The sequence below is a fragment of the Camellia sinensis genome, chromosome 13 (assembly GCF_055761805.1).
Source record: "Camellia sinensis isolate YWXY chromosome 13, ASM5576180v1, whole genome shotgun sequence".
Lineage (NCBI taxonomy): Eukaryota > Viridiplantae > Streptophyta > Magnoliopsida > Ericales > Theaceae > Camellia > Camellia sinensis.
The window spans coordinates 57744490-57763677 of record NC_138973.1 but is presented as its reverse complement, the minus strand read 5'-3'; the positions used below and the strand labels follow the sequence as shown (position 1 = coordinate 57763677).

The window sequence follows — 19188 nt, the reverse complement described above, 5'->3', positions numbered from 1 at the left end:
ATGTATGCATGAGAATCGTGTCACTACAATATTTTCTTAGTTTAGTGACATTTGAAAGTGTCACAAAATTATTAGTTTAATGACATTTTTTAATCTTTTGACATTTTGAACAAGTGTGATTTGTATCTGTGCCACGGTAGATACTTGCAAGTGCCACTACATCATTATGGCTAAAAACTTCAATGACATTTTGATGTTATGGTAGATATTATTTGTGGCACTATCAAGCACCATTAAAAAAAGAGTTAGTGACACTTATAAGTGTCATTACACCATCAAGACTCAAACCTTTCAGTGACACTTTAATGTCATGGTAGACACTATTCGTGACGCTATCAAGTGCCATTCGTGATGATAATTCGTTGTAGAACAATTTGATCCGCTCTTGCGGAGACTCAAACCGCCAACCTTCTGCACCATAAACCTTATACACTACATTCTTTCCACTACACTTCTATAGCACCACATGATTATATATGTAACGTATATTATTTATATAGTACATACATCCATATTAATATAAAAGTATATGTATTAACATAATTATTTTATTGAACATAATTTATGTAAAATAAACTATTTACTAGCAAAATAAAAAATACCACTTTTGGCGACTAAAAATATTTTTTAGTCGTCAATTCTATACTTTTGACTACTAATTGTTTTTTAGTTGCTAAAAAACTTAACTTTTGCCGACCAAAATTTGCTTTGGTCGCCGAAGATGCACTTTTAGCTACCAAAATTTTGGTCGCCAAAAAATTTAATTCCCGCCTTAGGATTTTAGTTCTCCGGCGCTAAAAATGACCGCTTTTGGCGACTAAACTTATTTTTTAGTCGCCAATTATAGACTTTTGGCTACTAAAATTTTTTTAATCGGTCAAATCCATATAATCAACGACTAAACTTTTAGTCGCCAATTGTAGACTTTTGGCTACTAAAATTGTTTAGTCGCCAAAAAGCTTTATTTTTTACTACTAATGCTGTTTTGGTCAGGAAATTTAGTCGCCGAATGTGCTTTTTCTGTAGTGTATATTGAATTTAATTTATTTATTTTTAATCATTTACTGCATTTTAAAAATTTAGAAAATATATTGACATTTTTTATTTTTTCAAAAATGCCATTATAAGCTTGGAAAGTTTTTGGCCTAGTGGCATTTCTCAAAATGCCATAAAATATTTGTTTATGACACTTTTCACCTAAGTGCCATAAAAAATAATTTGCACCTACCTAGTGTCCTGACATTTTTTTAAAAATGCCATTGCTACTAAAGTTTAGTGGCATCTGTTGGTAAATGTCACGAATATAATTTTTTGTGTCATTACTTTATAAAATGCTATCAAATTGATGTGACATTTCTTTATTGAAATGCCACTAGAGCCTTATATGTTTGTAGTTTTGTGGCATTTTTCTAAAACATTTAATGCCAATTTTTATTTTTGTGGCATTTTCTAAAAACATGCCACTAGTGTAGTGTCACTAAAGTGTAAATTTGTTGTAGTGACATTTTTGTTGTAGTGAAGTGACGCTTTTTTTAATTGAAATGCCACTAGAGCCTTGTATGTTTGTGGCTCTATGACATTTTTCTAAAAAATGCCACAAAATATTCTTTTTGTGATATTTTTTAAGAACATGCCACTAGTATGGTGTCACTAAAATGTGTTTTTGTTGTAGTGTGTATGCATGTATTCATGAGAATTTTGTATACATGAGAGTAGAAATTTTATCATCAAATGAAATATTTTTAGATTTAGAAACGAATTTTTACCGATGCTACCTATAGCAATTATCTCTGGTCATGTCTTGAACATTTTATGTCCGCATACAATTTTTCTCTACCGAATTTCGCCTTTAGTACACCTACAAAAGAAATCAAGTATTCGGTTTTGGTACCTATATTATTTTGGGTCCATGATTGTTAGTTTGTGAATTACTTGATTTTGGAATCCATCTCATGTTTGTTCTTAATAAATTTTTCTTGTAAGGACAAGATGAAAATAAGTGCCATTTTCTAAAACAATAATGACAAGTAATACATGGGCTACTAGATGAGCAAGTTTTAACAAAGAAATTTTTATAAAAAGTTTGTTTATTGTGAGGTTTGTATTTATTTTCGAAAACGCGTCATTAATTTAAAAATTATTTTATTTAAATCTTCTATATTTTCTTTTAAAAAATTATTTTCAATTTTCAATCATTTGAAGAATTTTTCAAAGAATCATTTTCGTTTTTCAAACTTTCATTTTCGTTGACAAGCAAAGTATTTAATTTTTTAAGAGCATAATTTTTTGAAATTATCTTTTAAAAATCTTTATGAAATTTTTTAACAATATCTAGTAATTCTTCATAAGAAAGAGAGTTTTTGATAACCTCATCATCTTCAATCCCCATGAAGTAAAGATTTGCCACTTTTGAGTCGCTTGATTCACTATCTGAGTTACTGTAGTCACTTTCTCCCCATGCTGCCATAGCTCTTCTTTTGCTTTTCTTCTTTTTCTTCATCTTCTTTAGGTTGGGACAATCATATTTAATGTGACTCTATTTCTTACACTCATAAAAGATTATTTGGTCTTTCTTTTCTTAATCATCTTTATTTAATGATTTTTGTGAAATCTTCTTTTAAATTGTTTCTCTTTTCATTAAATTTTTAATTTTTTTTGTGACCATGGCAATGTCACCATCCTCGTCACTTGAGTTGTTGTCGTATTCATCTTTTTCTTGAGTTGATATTTTGAATGCAATTCTTTTCTTCTTCTTGTCATTATTATCATCGTTGGTCTTTATCAAAATCTCATGGGCCATTAATAGCCTAAGAAGTTCATCTAAACCAAGTGTGTTGAGATCACTGACTTCCTGGATTACCGTTACTTTCAGTTCCCAATTCTTTAGTAAACACTTGAGAATTTTTCTTACCATTCACTGTTAGTATATACTTTATCAAAATTTTTCAAAGAATTTGTAATATCAATAAATTTGGTAAACATTTCAGGAATAGATTAATTAGATTTCATTTTGAATAATTCATAATTATGAACCAGCATACTATATAATATGTGACTCCTTAACTTGATTTGTGCCTTCATGTGTGACTTCTAATTTATCCTAAATTTCTTTGGCAGTGTCACATGCAAAAATTCTATTAAATTCATTAGGATCAAGTGCACAATATAATATATGTTTAGCTTTGGCACTTGCTTGAATACTCTTTAAGATCATTTTCATCCCATTCAACTTCTGTTTAAAGACTTTCTTTGTATCTATAATTTTGAAAGGAATATTTGGACTATTTTTATCAATTTTCCATACCGTATAAATATATATCATCATTCTATTTTTCCAATAACTATAATCGATTCTAGAAAAATATGAATGCTTGGAAGGTGAGTGACCATCAATAATTTGTAATCCTATAATAGTTGTCATTAATCCTCTCTAAGACAGTTAAGTAAAAAATACAATAGCCCTTACTCTGATACTAATTCTTACCTGAAAGGCAATTCAAGAGGGGGTGAATTGAGTTTATAAATAAATAGCTAAATTAAAAAAATAACCCAAATAATGAATAAATAAAAATATGAAGTAATATAAATGACAGTAATAAAAATGAAATGAGTAAAGGGAAGAGAAAGCAAACATGTGATTTATAGTGGTTTGGTTCAATCCAAGCTTACATCCACTCCCTAAGTATCCTCTTCGAGAATTTCTCCACTATTTTTCAAATAGCAATATACCCCTAGTTTCACAAGTGCTAGTGAATCTTTAAAACAAGTGATCAATCCCGATCACTCCGACTAGTTTGGACTTTGGTGCCAAGTCCACACCTAATCTAAGTGATTTTATCATAAAATATCACTCACAAAAAATATCACTCTTTTACAAAATAAAAATAAGAGATACAAAATCCTTTTACAATAAAAGTACAAATTTTTAATAATTTTTTTCTCAAAAAAAATTATAACTTAAAAAAACACATCACACAATATTTTAAACTCTTAAATATCACAAATTTTTCACCACTTGTCTCTTGCGTTTTCTTTTTCAGTGGTGCTTTTATATTCAATTAAAAATATGTCGGTTGTTGTCCAGCCCTCTTTCCTCCGTCTTTCTTTTTTTTTTTTTTTTTTTATTCATTTGAATTTATTTTTTTTTATATTTTTACAATAATGCTTGAGACCACTAATTAGTACTACTACTAATTATATGACAGTAGGTCCCACCCACTGCCAATATGTGCTGTGCTTTGTTTTCGTTTTTTTTTTTTTTTCTATTTTCTACCTCACGTGAATTTAGAGCTCATTATTTAAAACTCTAAACTATTTCTGATATTTTTACCGGTACACTCCCATAATTTGCATATGTCAACAAGAATAAAGAAAGGAAAGGCAAGAGAAAAACAAAAATGCAGAGGATTTTTCAATGAGACACCCACCACGTGGTATGCCTCTCTATAGTACATTTAATTATAAGAAAATGTTATAAATTTTAAATAATTTATTAAAAATTTTATTAAATATCTGGTATAGATGTGAGATTAAAAAATATATAAATTTGTATAAATTTCATGAGATTTAATAAAAAATTTGATATATTATTTAGGGTTTCTACCGTAACTCTTAATTATATTATATATAATTAAACTATTTAAAAGGTGCATAACAGATTTACTTAGGATTCGTTTGGGATGTGGATTGGTTTTTTAATTATTTTAGCCTGGAGCTAAAAAGCCTCATTTGGGATAGGCTTTTTGGCTTTTTGAATTTTTTGACTTTTGTGAGAGAAAAAATAAAATGATTATGGTTTGAATGTGACATTTTGTTAAAAAAAATCTATTTTGTCTTTTTATGGTTAAAATAGTCAAAAACTCAAAAATTCTGACATGCCAAACGAAGGCTTAGTTTAAATTCGGTGTAATATGTACCAAAAAGATAGAATACATTTTCATATTTTGTATCAAATTATTATAAAATAGGGTAAATCCTGAGATTTCTGTTTAATACATATCCCCTCAATATTTGAAAATTTGCTTTTCCTCATTAAAAAAAAAAAAAAATCAGTTTCTTCTATTGCTACCAGCAAGCTCCCTGTAAAGCATTCATCACAGAGAGAGAGACAGAGAGATGGAGAACGAGATTAAACATTTCATCCATGAACATCCATTGAGAATGGAGAAAGGTGTGATCGATGATGAGCGGTGCTTCTGCTTGGTATGCCACAAAGACATCGCTTCACCAATGTATTCGTGTTGCAATGAATTTTGCTTGAGAAAGGTGTACATGCACAAATCATGCTCCCAATTCCCACAAGCGATGCTACATCCCTTTCACCCACACTCTCTCACCCTCCTCATCAGGCCCCCCAATGAATTTCACTACTTCGACTGCGATGCCTGTTGGAGGAGAGGTCGGACCCATAGTAACTACCACTGTTTCGAGTGTGACTTTAACCTCGACATTTGTTGTGCTTCACTAATGCCTGCCAAATTCCCAGTCCAGCAGAAGAATCAATCCCAAATTCAATATCATATACTACGTCACCCACATCCCTTGATTGTCTGCGACAACAACAACGATACGATTTTATTTAATTTTACCTGTTCTTTCTGCAAGCTACCCATCAATGGAAGTCGAATCTACGTTTGCCTTGACTGCAAGTGCTTGCTCGACGAATCATGTGCCGAGTGGCCTTCACAGATCCAACATCCTTTCCACCGACAACACCCACTCACCCTGCTTGACCAACGTTGGAATACGTTTTCGAGGCAGTGTAGAGCTTGTGGGAAGGTGCTCGAGAAGGGCATTCTCTTCAAATGTGATGAGTGTCGTGTTAAAAATGACCAATGTGAGGATTCCAGTCAGTGCAGCGCTTGTGGGAAATTCCTGGCAGAGGGCTTTTCCTTCAACTGTTCTGAGTGTAATTTCAGCCTGGACCCATTGTGCGCTTCGTTGATACCATTGCCGTCGTCTACCCAAAATTCTCAAGGCAGCAGCAGCGATGATAAGTTCCAGATTCAACAGTTAAGCCATCCCCACCCTTTGATTCTTTGTGAGAAGAAAAAGGATTATCGTATATCTTGCAATGCTTGCCAGCTTCACTTTGAGGATGATGATTCTATTGTCTACATCTGTCTTGAATGCAAGTTTTTTCTGCACAAATCTTGTGCGGATTTGCCTCTGCAGGTAAAACGCTCATTTTGCCACCACCAACACACACTCACCCTGCTCCAATATTCACTTGGTCTGTTGTACGAGAATATTGGCAATGCAAATGGATTCAGCGGTAAATTTAAGTGCCATGCGTGTCAAGTATATGCTTCAGGCTTTGCCTATGTATGTACCAAGTGTGCAATCTTCTTTGACATTACATGCCCAATTTCAAAACCCTTCCTCATCAGCTCTCAACTTCACCACCAGCACCCTCTTGCTTTCTTCGCCGCCATACCCTACGTGCTCTATTGCAACGCTTGCAATCGGCAAATCTGCACCTATTTTTTCCGCTGTGTGGAGTGCGAATTCAATCTCCATATCGGTTGTGTAACAACATTGCCACCAACTGTCAAAGATAAACATCATATACATCCCCTCACTCTCACCAACTCTCCCATCAAAGACCATCCAGATGAAAATGAATTCTCGGAATTCTACTGCGATTCTTGTGAGAAAAGAAGGGAGTTATATGATCCTACCTACTATTGTGAAGAATGCCACTACGTTGCTCATGTTCATTGTCAGCTCTCTGAGGTATGTATGCACTTTCAGTATTTTTGCCTGAATAGATTTTCATTTGAGAGAGAGAGACAGAGAGAGCTAAGTAGAACTACTTGGTGGGTTTCAGGAGTCTAGGTGACTTCAAATTTCTAACTGTTGCAATACTAGTGCCTAAATCATATTGCCCTGCCCCACAGTTTAGGTCTTGTTGGAATTCCAAATTCATCAATTTGTATTGTTTAGTTCTCTCTGGGTTCAGAAGCTCTTTTTAACATGATAGAACCAAAGCTCTTTATCATCAAGTTGACCTTCATTATTCCTTACTGCTGGGAAGAGGACCAAGAGATTTCCAAATGTTTTAAAACGTAAGTTGTAGGCTATTGAGATTGTGAGTAAGAGGAAGGCTTAATGATAATGGAATGAATTTCATGATTTTTATTTTTCTAGTCGGTGGTTAATTGTTCAACCTCTCCTTAGGTGAGATTTGGTGGCCAAACGCTACAACCCTTTAGTTAATGCAATTCATTATTTATGACAAAAGTAAAAGTTTACCCACCTATTTTTTCCATATTCACCGTCAGTTGGCTATAACTTTGGGTAGTTACATCGAAGAGTGATAGAACAGAATTCTGTGCACATAAACTTTTTTGGAGAGGCGTATGCATATGGTGTTAGCTGTAGATCATCTCCAATCATTCACCAAAATTTTTATCTAATTTGATTCCAATTTAAGTATAAAGCTTGGTTGGATATTACTCTAATCCTTTCATCAAGTTTTCATTAATATCTAAATTTCACTTTTCATCAATTTTGATGAAAAAAACCCCGACTCCAATCCTTATCTTTTAACAAATTCATCAAACTTAAGTGGAAAAAGACTTGTTGGAAATTTGGTGAAAGATTTGGTTCATCCTTTATTTGATAAAAAATTTACTTCTCCCTTGATTTGATACAAGTTTGATAAAAGGATTGGATCTCATTTTCACCAAAATTTTCATCAAATTTAAATTTGATGAAGGATTGGAAATGTTCTAACAAGTGTGGTTATATAATCCATTCTTCACCGTATCCCCAAAAAAAAAAAATCCCATGTCAGTTTTGCTGTGAAAAATAACTTAAATATTTTTTTTAAATGGTACAATGGTCCTCCAGTAGCAGCCAATGTTGTTTTCTCATTTGAGGAAGGAAACGTGTTTAAAAAAATCTTATTTTTTGGGGTTTTCATCAAACTAAAACCACAATTAACATGTAATAAAGAGTAACAGGGGCAAAATAATCCTAGAGAGAATAGTGGTGGTAACATTTTAAGCTTATACTTCGCCAAAACGTCAGATAAGGAAGTCCAAATATTCCCCAGCGAGAGATAAAATTTTAGTTCCAATTCTCTCTCATTGTCCTTTCTTTCTTTTTTTTTCTTTTTTGTTTGCTAATATCTTATACTGTTATTTTTTTTTTTTGGTTGCTCCATAGATATTTCCCATACTAGAGGAGCAGTTCTTGCCTTGCAAACTTGGTGAGACAAAATTGGAGATGCCAGCAAGTGTGTGTGAAGATGGTACTGGTATAGGGACTTGCAAGGATTTGATGATACAAGAGATCCTGGGGAAAGAGCGTGACGAGATGGAGAGTGAAAAGCGTTTTCGTGGACCATATGGAGAGGTTTTTTCAGATGTTGCTACAGACGATGAAACGGAAGGGGCAAGAACTACTGAACAATCTTCTCTCACTGAACTAGATGAGGTAGAGTGGCTAACTACAAGATTAAAGGCAGCAAGGAAAAGATTGAAAGAACTAGAGGAGAGGCGTGCTCAGTATGTTGCGTCTCTATTGCTCAATTCTGGGGATAATTAGTGAATGTTTAGTGAAGCACTGATTTGGAAGAGCAACACATCAGCAATTAGCATCAGCGCTGACACACAGAAACACACAGAAAAACCCCCTATATATATATAATGCTATAATAACTTGTTTGGTGTCTCAACTATGTTAGTTATTTAGTATATTTAAATTATCTTAAGCTTAAACATCTTTAGATTTTATTATGTAAGTAAAGCTTTAAAACTATCTATCTAAATGAGTGTTGCTATTTGTTACTTTCTCTGACCCTGGAGAACTACACTGCACCTGTTCGATTTTTGAGTTGATTTTCATAGAGGCTGGCTTGGGTTGCTTTAGTTTTGCTCAAACAGAATTTGATGTTAGCTGTAATTTCAACCTATGAACGGGCAATTTTCCCATCCAATTAAGAAAATAGTCGGCAAATGGAAAGCTCCAGATTAGAATGTATACATGGTCATTTTTTGATGGACCAAATTTAGAAGGAAAATTCTATTCTACTAAAATTTTCATACAAATTCACTTAATTAGAATGATGTTGCAGTAAATTTTTTTTGAAATTTAGAATCATCTTGGTGGGGTTTTTTTTCTTTTAAATGATAATTTCACAATTCAACTATATCATTTTGTATGTATTTTGGAATGTAGTGGAGATAGATCATGTGGAGGAACTGAATTCTCGGAACCAGTGGTGAACATCGATCAGATCCGAATACACTACATAATAAGAAATATACATGTTACTTTAAGCCTAGACAGAGCCAGACTAGCATCAACCTAGCTTACTCATCCAAAATTTAGTAGAGAAAGAATTATTAAATCCAAGTCCACCAGCTTAATATATATTTAACTATTATCAACCCACTAATTTAGTCACACTTTAAATAGATATATTTGAGACTAAAAAAGTAATTATGTTTAATTCTTTTATTTTCTAAACAAATAGTCATACATCAGAGAAAAAAAGATTAAACACAGAATAATTTATTGTATTAATAATTGTTTGGTCTTGAAATATTTGGTTTTTGTTAGGTTGTGCATTTATTAGAGGAAGAGGGTCCTTGGTTTGCTATGAACTTGAGGACACTGTTGGACATTCAAGTGATGTTTTTGAAGAGAATCCTGATGAAGTGGTTGACAATTACAGTGGTAGAAGAGATAGGAGCAAGAGAGAACCAGGTGTGAGAGAGTAATACATCGGCAAATGTACATGAAATTCAGAATGCTTAGACCAAGATGAATCTTTTAGGTGTTGCAATAGACAATGAAGTCATGGAAATAAGGAATTCTTCCATGGTGGCAGGCAAAAATATGGGGGCAAAGAGTAAATGGAAACACTTCGCTTGCACTTACCAAAAAAAAAAAAAAAGAAACACTTGGCTTGTTGAACTAGATGAAATTATAACGCTGCGAAAAGTAAAAGAGGTACTGCAAATGAAATTTGAAATGCTCCATATAGAGAAAGAGCTAGCAACGGGAAGACTAAATGCGACAAGAACAAAATTAAAAACAATTGAAAATATGAGCATGTAAAAATTTGCAGGTACACCCTTCCATAGAAGTTTAACCTTTTAGAACGTGTAACAATTCACAATGAGTTGACAACATGTCACTGGAATAAATCAAATGGATGATGCTCTATTTAATTCATGGATTTGGAAAGGGCAAATTAAAAAAGGAGGAGAGCAAATGCAAAGGAAATTATTGATCTTCGTTTGGTTAATAACAATATGAACTAATTCCAATGACACTGGGAACAATTTTAATGTATGTTGCTCTACCAGCTAAAGATTAGATCTTGGGTTGGATCGAGACCTGACTCAAGCTCTCTGTTCTACTTCACGGCCAAAAAACTAACACCCAGTTGTTTCCATAGCAAGAGGACTCTTCTCTTATTTACTGTATATTTGTGAACCACAGCCAAGATAATACATAAAATTATCAAATAGAAATTATTTCTAAGGTAAAAATAATTGATATACAAATAATGAATAGATGACATTTCCATATTGAATATTTCCAAGTGCTCATTGTCCCTAATTGGACATTTTCTCTCTCTAATGAAATCCAATTCCTAAATTTGGTTAATCATTGTGAGCTTTGGATTGAGTCCTAGTTCTTCCAGATTGGAGTTGATTCGTCAACTGTAGTTGAAATTCAGTCCTAATTGTAGTTGAATTGCACTTGAGTTCCACTTTACAAAGCCCTCTTGCATGAGATATCCTAATTACTGAAACCCTAGCACCTTGAAATCCCAACGCAATCTGGACTTTTAAGCTTTACAACAGCTTTGAGCTTCACGGCTTTGCTTCAAAGCTGAATTCGAATTGGTTCTTTGTAACCCTAGATCTACAATGATCTCATGTCCTATTATTATCTCTGATTCGAGTTCACAAGTCAATCACAACTGGATTTTTTTGTTCAAAAGCTTTGCACTCTAATTCGATTCAGCCTCCATAGGCTTCACACCTCATTCAAACAGAATTTGAGTTACAAATTGCCATATTCAAAATCCCAATTGAGTTATGAACTTGATCCAAAACCCAAGTTAAACTCCGAACTCAATCCAAAACAATCCAAAACCCTAGCTTAGAGTTGTGACTCACAATTGGAGTTGATTTGTCTCGAGTTGATTAACCTTTCACGATACTAGTAACTGGCTATCAGACTGAGTTCATTGCATTAGTTCTCAATCAATGTTATCGATCTGGATCTTGTTCAAATCCACTGAGCATTGCTCTTCGAGTTCATTGCATTAGTTCTCAATCACTGTTATCAATCTGGATCTTGTTCAAATCCACTGAGCATTGCTCTTCGAGTTCCCTTGATTGTTCGAAGCTGAATATGAGGTACATCAACTTCAGAGTGTAGAGATTCATTTACACACAAGTATTGCGACTTCGAGCTACACATTGACAACACCGGTTTGTGAACCTCAACTTCAGCTTAAGTTCTGGTTCAAATTGACTCTATTTCATATTGACTACCTTGAGTTTTTCAGATCCAGATTCACAAATTGTTTTGACATTTATATTTCTTTGCTCATTCAGTATTTCAAAAGTATCCTTCGGCACTTTTAGCTGGACTATGATGGTGTTTGGGAAGTGAGTTGGGTTTTTATGTGGTTGGATGTGATGTTTGTGAGAGAAAAAGTGAAATGATTATGGGGTTGGATGTGATATTTTGTTTGGATGTATTTTTTTTGGTTTTGCAAAACTTTTGTCTGGAAAAAATGAGAAAAAAATTTGGGAACTTGCTTCCCAAACACCACCATGTATTTTGGACTGATTTTCATTGTAGTGTGACTGAATCCTGATTATTGCGATTTAGAATAATGGCTCAAAGGAGGTCAACAAGGTGGAAATAGTAGGGTTTATCTGCGAATTTGGAAGCCGACATTGGGAGAATCTTCAATTGGATGAAAGAATGATAAAAACAGAACCAAAGGAATGAGATTGAAGAGTTTGTGGTCAACAACTTGCTACCTTGATTGGAAGAGTGCAAAGCTTGCAAACCGAAGGTAGTCTTGGTTCCAGGGATCATCAATTTGATGATTCCTTGGATGCTACACATTGGCATAGAGCATGTTCCCATGGAATTGAATCTAAATAGGGAAACACCGTCAATGATTTTGTGCTTCCCAAATTTCATTGATTGGAAGAGTGCAAAGCTTGCAACCTCTTTTCAAGGGTAGTCTTGGTTCTTAAGGTCATCAAACAAATCAAAAGAAAACCAAAAAATTCTAGAAAATTAATCAATGAATAAAGAAAACAAAAAAGAAATGAAAGACAAGAATACGACAAAGAATTAATAAGTAAACAAATTATAAAACATCACCGATAAATTTGCAGCAATTCATGTCATACAAATAAAGAAAAAAACAGAAATTGAAAGAAAATTTCAATACTAATGATTGATTTAAATAAAGAAATGGGAAAAAAGAAACACAATAATAAAAAAAAGTCAATTAGAAACTACAATTTTGATTGCAAAGAAATCTAAGAAACTTAGTTTCAACACAACAAAGAGATGTAAATATTTTTTTAACCTCAGGCAATAGCTACGAATTATGTTCTCAGGATTTCTTGACATACAACCCACTCCAAAAGATGAAAGGAAAATCAAGCAATAAAAATATAATCATAAAAAAATTCAAATAATTAGAGAGAATTTATTGAAAACAAAGAAATTATTAAACAAAGAATTGTAAAACAAGAATAAGAACTATAAAAACCAAATACTATAAAAATAATTACCAAGTAATCAAATTACAAAATCATAACTGATAAATTTATTACTATTCATATGTCATATAATTAAGGAAATCAAGAATTTGCGAGAAACTCACCAACACAAATTCCTATACTAGTAATTCATAATTTTAAGGAAAAAAAATTTGGAAAAAAAAAATTAATTAGAAACTAAGATTATAGATTTTGACTACTAAAAAATCTTAATAGAGAAATCTAGTCTCAATGGAGATTGCGAGAAAGAGATGTCCAATTTTTTAACATCAAGCATTGAAATTGGAAGGTTATGAATTCTCTTCCCAGGATTTCTTAGCAAACAAACCAATAAACCAAACAAAAATTAAGAAATAAATAATATATTTATTAAAAAAACCCAAATAATTAGAGAACATTTATCAAATCAAACTTAAAGAAAATATTAAACAAAGAATTGCACAATAGTAAGAACTATGAAAACCAAACATTATAAAATTAATTACCAAGTAACCAAATTATAAAACCACAACAAATAAATTTGTTAATATTCATATGTCATATAATTAAAGAAATTGAGAGAAAGGCACTTACAGAAATTTCAACACAAGTAATTTAAAGGAAAAAAATTGGAAAATAAAAAATATATATATAGAAAAGTTAATTACCGTCAATTCAAACAAAAAATAATGTGATAGATAAACAATTAAAAATTTGATCAGAAATTAATATCATAATCTTGATTGCAAAGAAATCTGAGAGAGAAACTAGTCTCAATGGAGATTGTGAGAAAGAGATGTCTATTTTTTAACATCAATCATTCAGATCCAAAAAATTATGAATTATATTCCCATGATTTCTTGGCTAATAAACCAATGGACAAAGTAAAATCAAACAATAAATAATATATTTACCCCCCCCCCCCCCCAAAAAAAACAAACAAACAAACAACAAACAAACAAATAATTAGAAGAAAAAAATAACAAAATTAAAGAAAACATTAAACAAATAATAGCACAATAGCACAACAATAGTAAGAACTATGAAACCAAACATTATAAAATTAATTATCAGGTAACCAAATTACAAAACCATAATAGATAAATTTGTTATACTTTATATATTAAATAATTAAGGACATTGAGAAATTGAGAAAACCATAACAGATAAATTTGTTACAGTTGATATATCAAATAATTAAGGAAATCAAGAAATTGAGAAAACATAACAGATAAATTTGTTACAGTTTATATATCAAATAATTACGAAAATCGTGAAAGCGAGAGAAATGAAACAACACAAATTTAAACACTAGTAATTTAAATGAAACAAAAAAAATATCGCGAAAAAGAAACAAAATACTAAGAATTTAATAAGAGATTAAGATTACAATTTTAATTGCAACCAAATCTGAGATAGAAATTTAGTCTCAATGGAGATTGCAAAAAAAAGATGTCCATTTTTTAACATCAAGCATTGAGATCCAAAAGTTTATGATTTAGTTTTCTGAGATCTTTGGCAAACAAAGCAATAGACAAGGTGAAATCAAGCATCACGCAATAAATAATATGTTTATATAATAAAAAAACCAAATAATTAAAGAAAATTTATCAAAATATATATATTAAACAAAGAATAGTAAAGCAAGAATATGATCTGAACTACCAAAACCAAACATTATAAAAATAATTACCAAATAACCAAATTATAAAATCATAATAGATAAATTCGTTACAGTTCATATGTCATATAATTAAGAAAATCTATAAATTGAGAGAAACGAAACACAAATTTCAATCCTAGTAATTTAAACGAAAAAAAAATTTGTAAAAAAGAAACAAAATATTACAAATTTAACTAAAAATTAAGATTATAGTTTTGATTGCAAAAAAAAATCGAAGAGAGAACTTTAGTCTCAATGAAGATTGCGAGAAAGATGTCCTTGAGACCAAGGAAACTACACAAATTTCAACACTAGTAATTTAAATGAAAAAAATAGGGAAATGGAAAAAAAAAATGCAAAAAGAAACAAATATTACAAATTTAACTAAAAATAAATATTATTATTTTGATTGCAAAAAAATCCGAGAGAAAAGTCTCAATCAAAGTTTTTAAAGGCTAATGTGAGGCATTTTACCTCTCATGAGGCGAGGCATAAGCCGCCTTAAGGCGTTGAGTGGCAAACATTTCAAATTCTAAATTTTTATATTTAATAAATACTTTAAAACAATAAATAAATACATTTAAATTAAATATAACGGTGTAAATACTTTTATGCTCAAGGTTCACTGCAGAGAAGGAAGCTTTATTGAAAATAAAATCGGTGTTCTTAGCTTTAGTGATTGAGCTTCTCACTGAGCATTAACTTTATATTTTTTCTTGATTGGTCGTTTACTTAATTTTTCTATATAGTTATAAAATGGGTTCTTTTTTTATTTTTTATGTTTAAACCATCTACTAAAGTTTAATAAGACCCTAAGGCAAACTTTTCATATGTATACTCCTCACATGCTTATGCGTAGAAATGGGGCTGTCAATGGATTGGATTTAATCCAAATCCGATCTGAAAATCCAAATCCATTTACAAAAAAATCCGACGGGGTAATCCAATAATCCGAATCCATTTAATCCATTTATTAAACAGATCGAATACGCAAAAATCCGATCTGATCCGATTATTCTCAATTTGAATGAAGAAAACACAAAATGAAAAAAAAATAAAATTCATATTATATAAAATTGTAGCTCAATTAATAAATAAATGGATTAGATCGGATTATCAGATCAGATATCCAAAATTATCGGATTCAAATTCGGGTGATCTATAATCATATTTGGGATAAATGGATTCGGATCATACTCAAGTTTATCTTAATTGGATCAGATTCGAATTTTAACAACTCTGATCCGAATCTGATCCATTTACAAGCCTACGTAGAAGGCATACAAGATGCATCTAATGCGCATGTCTCAGACTGTGTGTGCAAGCCTTTGAAGTGTAAAGCTTAAAAATCAAAGCCTTGAGACATTTTTCCTTAGCCTCAGTAAAGCCTTTTAAAACTTTGGTTTTAATAGAGACTGCGAGAAAGAGATGTCTGGTTTTTTTAACCCCAAGCATTGGGATCCAATAAACCAAACCAAACCTTAAGTCCTATCAAATGGAGTCGGCTACATGAATCCTTCTTCTCCAAGCGGCTCTATCAAAAGTTATTTCGTTAGTCAGATTAAGTAGATTCATATCTCTATTTACAATGCTAGCCAACATTAATTTAGGCCTACCCGGTCCCCTAACACTTCCATCTAGTGTTGAATATGACCAAACCATCTCAATCGATTCTCTCTCAACTTATCTTCTATCGGTGATACTCCTACCTAGGGATGTAATCGGTTCGGGACGGTCGGTGTTTAGGTGAAATTTTGCACCGAACCGATAATGTCAGCTTTATTATATTGAAAACCAATACAGACCAAATTTTTTATCAAACCGCACCGGTTCAAACGGTTCGGTTCAATGCGGTTTAATCGGTTTAAGTACTTTCAAAATTAAGTCATTTCTTAAATTTGTAGTATAATAAATAATTTATATAAAAATATTAAATTAGCCATTTGTACACAATTTTAACCATATCTAATCTAACCATTCACAAAAAATACAAATAAAAAAATTAATAACTACTAAGGCTTGAAACTTTTACTAAATTAGAATTAGAAACAAAATATAATCTCAGAACCAAAGTCTTGACATCAAAACAAAACCAAAACTTAAAACAACCTCTGATTAATGTTACCTGTGACGTCAGAGGTTGGGCCACGCCGGCGAATCCTTTTTCTAGGCGGTCGGTCTTTTGAACTGGAGGAGGCGGTGGTGGACGCGATTGGGCGACAGAGTTTCTCGATTGTGGAACGGGGTCAGGGGCTCAGAAAGGCAGTCTTGCTTGTTGGATTTGAAGTATGTTGGTTGGTGGCGAAATTTCGGAAGGCTTCGTTGGATCCTGGGGTCCTTCGATTTATGGGACGGCTTAGTGGCGGCAGCCGTAGTGTGGCAGTTTGGGTTCGTGGTGAGGAGGAGGGTGGATTATCTATCCAAATAGTGGTAACGGAGGGGCAGCGGAGGACTTAAGTTTTCTTTTTGATGTCTGCCTTTGGTGATGGGTGGGGGGATTTGGCTTTGGTTATTGAAGGTTTCGGATCAGGTGATGGTTGGGTAAAGCACTCTACTCCTATGGCTGTGGCTCATCGTGGTCTGGCAGCAGCGGGTCAGGTGGTACACACAGCAATGGAAGGTGAGTGGTTTAAGCTACTGGATAGGGCAATGGAGGGACATCTAAGGGGGGTGGGTGATAAAGGCTTGAGTTTTGCGGCTATGTCAGACTGGGTCAGTCGATGGTGGCAGGCGTCGGGGTAGGTGGAGGTGCGTCCACTTGGTGATCAGGCTTTTTTGTTTGTCTTCTCTTCCAGATGCGAGGCGGAAATTGTGTTGCGTCGTCGGTGGACTCTTGATGGTTGTGATTTGCTGTTGGAATGGTGGACACCCTTGATCCTCTGTGCTTCGGGGTCGGAATCACCACCAGGACCAAGAGAATGGATTCGTGTGACGGGCTTGCCGCTGCATCTTCGTGGGGAGGAGGTTTATCGTGTGATTGGCGACCAGTGTGGTGGCTTCGTGGAGGCGGACGAGTCATCGGTGGATCTCAGTTCTTTTCGTCTGCGTGTATGGGGTTTGGCGAAGCTGCCGCCGACTGTCTTCCTCCGGTAGGGATCGTGGTCTTTTTCCTTACCAATATGGGTGGAGGCTCAGCCGCAGGTTGTGCCTGTGGCACTGTCCGCCAGCGAGGAGGGTGGTTTGGATTTGGGTTTGGATGGGCGAGATTTGTGGCGGACGTATCGGAGTTTCGCAAAGTTTGTGGGGGTCAACGAATATAGGCAGAGATTTGCGCGACCTATAGACTTTAAGGGTAATCAGGTTCGGGTTGCTCCTAATGCCTATATTGGTTCTGTAGTGGGCTCTTTAGGGGTTCTCCCAGATCAACAGGTGGGCCATTCTGAGGCCCAAAAGACTGATGCTGTTTCTTTGGGCTAGCAGAGGTGGGCTCTGGTCCAACACCATCCACAAGTAGGCCAGCTGGTGGAAAGGTTCTTTTCAACGCACCTGGGTGTGGTTTAGGCCTAGTGGTGAAAGATCCAGCCCTACCCAACCCAGGTTAATCCAACCCAGACCTCAGTTGGGTTTGTGCCTCCCTTCGTGATGAATTGGAGCATCGTCCGACCCTTTCTATTATGGTACCGTCGCCGGAGTCTGGGCAACCTCAGGCGAAGGTTGCTGTGGAGGATTTTGGAGGCTCCTCACTTTCGATTGGGTCTATTGTTGAGGCTTTTCTGACGCATCCAGACCTAAGCCGGGTTCGTGCTTCCTCTTGTGATGGTTTGGAGCTTCGTCGGACCCATACTGTCATGGCATTGTCCCCGGAGTCTGGACGACCACAGGCAAAGGCTGTTGTAGAGGATTTTAGAGATTGCTCACATTCGCCTAGGTCTAGTGTTGGGGTTTCTCCGAAGTTTTTTCCTGTACTTGTGGCGGATGAACACCGTTTGCAGCAACTGTGTTGCGGGGAAGGATGCGTGACTGCGACAAATGACGTTGACAGTAGTTGGTCCACGCGGGTAGATCAGTTGGCATTGGTGGTCCATCCCGACGTGGTGGATGCTGAGGTAGAGGTAGGTGACGTTGTGGTTGAGGAGGGCATTCATAGTCCGGTAGTGGACTTCCGTGAGGATGTCATTCCGAGCTCCGAGGAGGTATCGAGGTGGGTTCTTTCTTGCATTAATGAGGTTAGTCATTTTTTAGGGATGTCTTTTAAAGGTCATGAGCATGAGGCTTTTGCTTTGTTTTCTGCCATTGAGGGCTCTTGGAGGGAGAGTGCCCCGAACTGCCAAGCGACGATGCCTTTGAACCTCAATGAGAAGAGTGTTAGGGAATTACGAAGATTTGAGTGTTCCATCAATTATGATCGGAGTGAAGTTGGGGATGGACGGCCTGCTAAGAAGGGTCGTGGTACTCCATTCATGTTACAATGTGGTTAAAATTGTTTTCTTGGAATGTACGTGGTTTAAATGATAGGGAAAAACGGGTAACGGTGAAATCTTTGTTAAAAACTGCGCGTGTGGATGTTGTTTGTCTACAGGAAACCAAGATGGAGAGTTTGGGGATAGAGTTGATTCGGGAGTTGTGGGGTGGTCGGTTTGTGGATTGGACATTTTTACCTGCCCAAGGGGTGGCTGGAGGAGTTCTTCTTTGTTGGGATAGGAGGGTGATAGTAAAGGAGGAGGAGGAGGAGGAGGAGGTGGGGGCTTTTTCCATTTCTTGTCTTTTTTGCTGTATTGAGGATGACTTCCGTTGGGCTTTCACAGGTGTTTATGGGCCGATTCA

At 34.5% G+C, this 19188-nt stretch overlaps 1 protein-coding gene across 1 annotated transcript; it reads left to right on the top strand.

Annotated features, from left to right (window-relative positions):
* Window positions 1–5100: 5100 nt before the first annotated feature.
* On the top strand, window positions 5101–8858 carry LOC114290307 (uncharacterized). Its single transcript, XM_082901040.1, has 2 exons — window positions 5101–6735; window positions 8173–8858. Exons 1-2 carry the CDS (start codon window positions 5116–5118, stop codon window positions 8551–8553), a joined length of 2001 nt encoding a protein of 666 aa, XP_082757166.1. The 5' UTR covers window positions 5101–5115; the 3' UTR covers window positions 8554–8858.
* Window positions 8859–19188: the final 10330 nt, after the last annotated feature.